This window comes from Otolemur garnettii, unplaced genomic scaffold (genome assembly GCF_000181295.1).
Source record: "Otolemur garnettii isolate 467f Iridium unplaced genomic scaffold, OtoGar3 scaffold00174, whole genome shotgun sequence".
Classification (NCBI taxonomy): Eukaryota; Metazoa; Chordata; class Mammalia; order Primates; family Galagidae; genus Otolemur; species Otolemur garnettii.
In genome coordinates this window covers 2,409,412-2,415,717 of record NW_003852569.1, presented here as the reverse complement: position 1 = coordinate 2,415,717, position 6,306 = coordinate 2,409,412, and the positions used below count along the sequence as shown (strand labels likewise).

At 41.0% G+C, this 6,306-nt stretch overlaps 1 protein-coding gene across 2 annotated transcripts in view; it reads right to left on the bottom strand.

Moving 5' to 3' along the window:
* Nucleotides 1–6,306, bottom strand: part of GOLPH3L (golgi phosphoprotein 3 like) — a 60,656-nt gene that overhangs the window by 16,156 nt on the left and 38,194 nt on the right. For both annotated transcript variants that reach the window (XM_003800401.3, XM_012811798.2), the window contains exons 3-4: nt 5,337–5,468; nt 4,103–4,217 (exon numbers count right to left, since the gene is read on the bottom strand). In XM_003800401.3, the coding sequence (XP_003800449.1) occupies nt 4,103–4,217; nt 5,337–5,468 (247 nt within the window). The remainder of the gene's footprint in view (nt 1–4,102; nt 4,218–5,336; nt 5,469–6,306) is intronic.

The following is a 6,306-nucleotide window of genomic DNA, read 5'->3' as shown; positions in this document are numbered from 1 at the left end:
CAAGAGAATCGCCTAAGCCCAGGAGTTGGAGGTTGCTGTGAGCTGTGATGCCATGGCACCCTACCAAGGGTGACAAAGTGAGACTCTGTCTCTAAAATAAATAAATAAATAAGTCTCAATAGATTTTAATAGATAGAATTATATTCTATTGTATATTCTATTATACAAAGAATTCTGTGTGACCTCAATGGGATAAAATTAGCATAAATAACAGAAGGAAATCTGGAAAATTCACATATATGCAGAAATTAAATAACACAGTCTTATTTTATTTTTATTATTATTTTTTGTACCGAGTTTCACTTTATCGCCCACAGCAGAGTGCCATGGTGTCATACAGCTCATGGCAACCTCCAACTCCTGGGCTTAGGCAATTCTCTTGCCTCAGCCTCCCGAGTAGCTGGGACTACAGGCGCCTGCCACAATGCCCAGCTATTTTTTTGTTGTAGTTTGGCCGGGGCTGGGTTTGAACCCACCACCCTCAGTATATTGGGCTCCTGCCCACTGAGCCACAGGTGCTACCCGAAATAAAATAACATACTCTTAAACAACCAATGAGTCAAAGAAAAAGAATCAGAGGGAAATTAGAAAATGCTTAAGAGAGGAATGAAAATAAAAACACATAAACCAGGCCTGATGGATTATACCTGTAATCCTAGCACTTTGGGAGGCTGAGGCAGGGTAGGAGGATAGCATGAGGTCAGGAGCTCAAGCCTTAGCAACATAGTGAGACCCTGTCTCCACACATACACATATACAAACATGGAAGAACACAAAATTTACTAGGAATAGTAGTGTTTTCTTTTAGTCCCAGTTACTTAGGAGATTGAGGCAGGATTTCTTTTTTTTTGCAGTTTTTGGATGGGGCTGGGTTTGAACCTGCTACCTCCGGCATATGGGGCTGGCGCCCTACTCCTTTGAGCCACAGGCGCTGCCCTGAGGCAGGATTTCTTGAGCCCAGGATTTTGAGGATGCTATTCCTCTCCCTCTGAGGAATAGAGGGAGACCTTGTCTTGAAAATAAAAAAAAGCTGAACCCCCACCAAATACCAACATATATAAGATACAATAAAAACAATGCTCAAAGGGAAATTTAGGAAATTTATAGCTATAAATATGTATATTAGTATATTAAAAAACACAAATCTCACATAAATAACCTAACTTTATACTTTTTTTTTTTTTTTTTTTTTTTTGAGACAGAGCCTCAAGCTGTCCCCCTGGGCAGAGTGCTGTGGCATTACAGCTCACAGCAACCTCCAACTCCTGGGCTCAAGCGAGTCTCCTGCCTCCGCCTCCCAAGTAGCTGGGACCACAGGCGCCCGCCACAACGCCCGGCTATTTTTTGGTTGCAGCCGTCATTGTTGTTTGGCGGGTCCGGGCTGGGGATTTGAACCCGCCACCTTAGGTGTACGTGGCTGGCGCCTTAGCCGGTTGAGCTATAGGCGCTGAGCCCCTAACTTTATACTTTATGGAACTAGGAAAAGAAGAGGAACCTAGGCTTGGTGCCTATAAGCTCAGTGGTTAGGGTACCGGCCATATGCACTGGGGCTGGTGGGTTCGAACCCAGCCAGAGCCTGCTAAACAACAATGACAACTATAACAACAACAGCAAAAATAGCTGGGCATTGTGGTGGGTGCCTGTAGTCCCAGCTACTTGGGAGGCTGAGGCAAGAAAATAGCTTAAGTCCCAGAATTTGAGGTTGCTGTGAGCTATGACGCCACCCTACTGAGGGTGACATAGTGAGATTCTGTCTCAAAAAAAAGAAAAGAGAAATCTAAAGCCAAAATTAGGAGAAAGAAAGAAATAATGATTGGAGCAGAGATAAAATAGAGAGCAAAAAAGCAATAAAAAACCCCCAATGAAACCAAAGTTGGTTTTTGAACCAAGAAGAATAAGCCTGAGCAAGAGTAAGACCCCACCTCTACCAAAAAAAGAAAAGAAAAAATTAGCTGGGTGTGATGGTAGGTGCCTATTATAGCCTAGCTACTTGGGAAGCTGAGGCAGGAGGATCGCTTGAGCCCAGGAATTTGAGGTTGCTGTGAGCTGTGACGCCACACTACTGAGGCAACAGAGACTCTGCTTCAGAAAGAAGAAGAAAATAACAACTGTTGGGGCTGGGCGCGGTGGCTCACACCTGTAATCCTAGCACTCTGGGAGGCTGAGGCAGGTGGAATGCTTGAACTCATGAGTTCCAGACCAGCCTGAGCAAAAGCGAGACCCCACCTTTACTGAAAATAGAAAAACTGAGGCAAAAGGATCACTTAAGCCTGAGTTGGAGGTTATTGTGAACTATGATGCCACGACACTTTACCCAGGGCAACAGCTTGAGATTCTGTCTCAAAAAAAAAAAAAAAGAAAGAAAGAAAGAAAGAAAAAGAAAATAACAACTACTGACCAGGATGTGGAGAAATTGTAATCCAATGCCCATTTGGGTATATATGCAAAAGAACTGAAAGCAGGAACTTGAATGGATATTTGTATACGTATACTGGTGTTCCTAGCAGCATTATTCACAATAGCCAAAAGGTGGAAACAAGGCAGGTGCCCACCAACAGGTGAATGATTAAACAAAAGGGGTATATACATACAATGGAATATTATTCAGCCATTATTCAGCCATTTTGTTCAGGAACAAAATTTTGATATATACTGCAACATTAATGAATGTTGAAAACATGCTTAGTGAATAAGCCAGACACAGTAAAGAGGAATGTTGTATGATTCCACTTAAATGAATAAGCAAATTTATAGAGACAGAAAGTAAAATAGAGAATGCTAGAGACTGAAGGGAGAGAGGAAAAGGGAATTACTGTTTAAAGGGTCCAGAGATTTTATGGGTGAAGATAAGAAAGCTTTGGGTATAGTATAGATACACGTGATAGTTACGAAACATTACAAATATATTTAATGTTAGTGAATTATACACTTATAAATGACTAAAATAATGAATGTTATGTATCTTTTACCACAGTAAAACATGTTCATCATTAATTTACCACATGAAGCAGCTATCTACTTCTAGCTATATACCAAAGGAAAAATATATCCAGACAAAAACTTGCTCACAAATGTTCACAGTAGCATTATTCATAGTAGCCAAATACTCATCAACTGATGAATGGATAAACAAATGTGGTATATCATACAATGAAATATTATTTGGCAATAAAGACTCCAGTTAAAACTAGGAAATTTGGGCTCGGCGCCTATAGCTCAACTGGCTAAGGCGCCAGCCACGTACATCTAAGGTGGCGGGTTCAAATCCCCAGCCCGGACCCGCCAAACAACAATGATGGCTGCAACCAAAAAATAGCCGGGCGTGGTGGCGGGTGCCTGTGGTCCCAGCTACTTGGAAGGCGGAGGCAGGAGACTCGCTTGAGCCCAGGAGTTGGAGGTTGCTGTGAGCTGTGATGCCACGGCACTCTACCCAGGGGGACAGCTTGAGGCTCTGTCTCTCAAAAAAAAAAAAAAACTAGGAAATTTGAATAACACTAGTGGATTGTTATCAATGTCAATACTATGGTTGTCATCTTGAAGATGTTAAAAAAGTTTCTTATGAAGAACACTCTTAAAGAGCTTCCAAGGTGAGGTGGCAGAAGGTAAGGTGAAGCTTTGGAAAACTTTAGGTATTGATTAACTATGCTTTTTTCCCCCTTTTTTTGTAGCAGAGTCTTATCTGTTGCCTGGGCTACAGTGCAGTGGCATCAGCTTAGCTCACCACGACTTCAAATTTCTGAGCTTAAGCCATCCTCCTGCCTCAGCCTCCCATGTAGCTGGGACTACAGGCATGTGCCACCATACTTGGCTAATATTTCTACTTTTTGTAGCAATGGGGTCTCTACATGTTGCTCACGCTGGTCTTGAACTCTTGGCGTCAGGTGATACTTCCACCTCAGCCTCTCAAACTGCTAGGATTACAGGCATGAGCCACCATGCCCACTGATAGACCATGCTTTTTATGTCCTTCACTAGCATTGTTAAATAATGAACTGTATATATTTTACCTAGCACAATGAATTTCTGTATTTCTATTCCCAAACTTATGGGTAGGATAAAAATACAAAGTGTAGAATTTGTGAATTGTTTTCAGGCATTTTACCAGTGAGTAGCTCTATCCATGTTTGGACAGTTTCTGTGGGTTCAGTTGCTTTGATGTGTTTGAGAGTTTCATCCAGTAAAACGTCACCAGTTGGGATGTCTGACTTTAGCAGTACCTTTGAGGTAAGAAGAAAGAAGGGACCTTGATTCACCTCAAATTAAAAATATTTTCATATATCATATAGACATTACTGATAAGTGTTGTAGGAAATGTAAACAAAAATAATATACTATCCCTGTCCTCAAGAAATTTAAAATTTAATATGGGTGAAGTAGGCTCTAGTGACAAAGTAGCTATGAATGATAATGGAGAATATATAGTGATAACTTTCTCAATCTGGAGAACAAACTTTTGAAGCCATTAGAAAGACAGGAAGCCAGTTTTGGGGAAAGGTTTTTAAGTTTGTTTCTAACTGATACAGGACAGCTCAGGTGAAATGTCTAGTATAATAATTAAATAAGTTCCTGGAGGTGGAAAAAAAAGCATACCTGGAAATTTGGGAGTTAATCGCATGGAGCTGACAAACGAAGCTAGAAAGGTAAATTATATCTCCAAAAGGATAGAAAAGCGATCTAAACTGAGACTGGAAAGTTAAGGAATGGAGAAGTAAATGAAATAGGGTACGGTTAGAGAAGCATGAGGATATGATACTACAAAGCCAAGAAAAGAGAATAGTTCAAGTGCAAGGAGGTAATCAAAAGTATCAACTGCCATGTATAAGTTAAAGGAGAAAAATAAACTGAAGACTGAAAAGGAGCTAGTTATAACTAAGGATGTAGTTTCAGTACAGTAGTTAGGATGACATAAAAGTTATGAACAAAACTGGTAAGAAAACAGATGCAGAAGTATATTTAGAGAGGAGTTGGAAGAAGAGAAACTGAATAGTTATTAAAGAATAACCAGGATTAATCAAAGAATGACCCACAAGATTACCTATTAATACTCTACTTTTAATATAGCTATGGATATACAGGGAGTTTAATCAATAGCATCTTAAATGTAATTCTTCTGCATAAAAAATGATAAAACCCTGGGCTTCCTATAATTCTTTAGACTATGGATACTTGAACTTCTGTCTCTGCTATAGGATAATTAAACCTGTTTAGACAATGGGACAGCTGAGTCAGTGATATTTATCTTGTCTCACTACTCAAATCTTTCCATTCTTCTAAAATGTACTGTTGCTATTTGCCTTTCCATAAATTAAGAGGATGTTCATTAGAAGATGCTGTACCTTTCTGTCTAGCAGTCGCTTCTTACGCATGGTGGGGGGTTCCAGATAAATTCTGCCCCTCATGGCCAGCTCTATCAGGATGCCCCCTCTCAGGCCCGATGATATGCAGTCATTCCAGAAAGATGTATAACCCTAGGGAAGGGGAAAAAGAGAAGGCAAAGAATGTTCTGAAAAGGATACTGACTTCTAGCAGGCCCCCTAAAAATGGGCTACTTTGTTGTGATTCATTTCATGTCACACTACATTAACTCAAAAGTATAGAGTAAGAGAAAAGAATGTTTTTGTTTTTTTTTTTTTTGAGACAGAGCTTCAAGCTGTCACCCTGGGTAGAGTGCTGTGGCATCACAGCTCACAGCAACCTCTAACTCCTGGCTCAAGTGATTCTCTTGCCTCAGCCTCCCAAGTAGCTGGGACTACAAGTGCCTGTCACGATGCCCAGCTATTTTTGATTGCAGCTGTCATTGTTGTTTGGCGGGTCTAGGATGGATTTGAACCCACCATCTCAGGTGTATGTGGCTGGCGCCTTAGCCGATTGAGCCACAGGTGCTGGGCCAAGAGAAAAGAATGTTTTTTAAGACTCTTAACACCGTCAAATATGGCTGACTTCAAATTCTTTACTGAATTCCTATGGCTTGGCTGCTAGTTAATAATCAGGATGCCAAATTTTTAATTTTTTTTTTTTTTGAGACACAGTCTCATGCTATCAGCCTGGGTACAGTGTTGTAGGATCAGCATAGCTCATAGCAAACCTCAAACTCTTGGGCTTCAGCGATCCTCTTGCTTCAGCCTCCCACAGTACTAGGATTATGGGCATAAGTCACCATGCCTGGCCCAAATTTTAATTTTTTTTTTTTGAGACAGAGCCTAAGCTATCCCCCTGGGTTGAGTGCCATGGCATCGCAGCTCACAGCAACCTCCAACTCCTGGGCTCAAGCGAGTCTCCTGCCTCCGCCTCCCAAGTAGCTGGGAC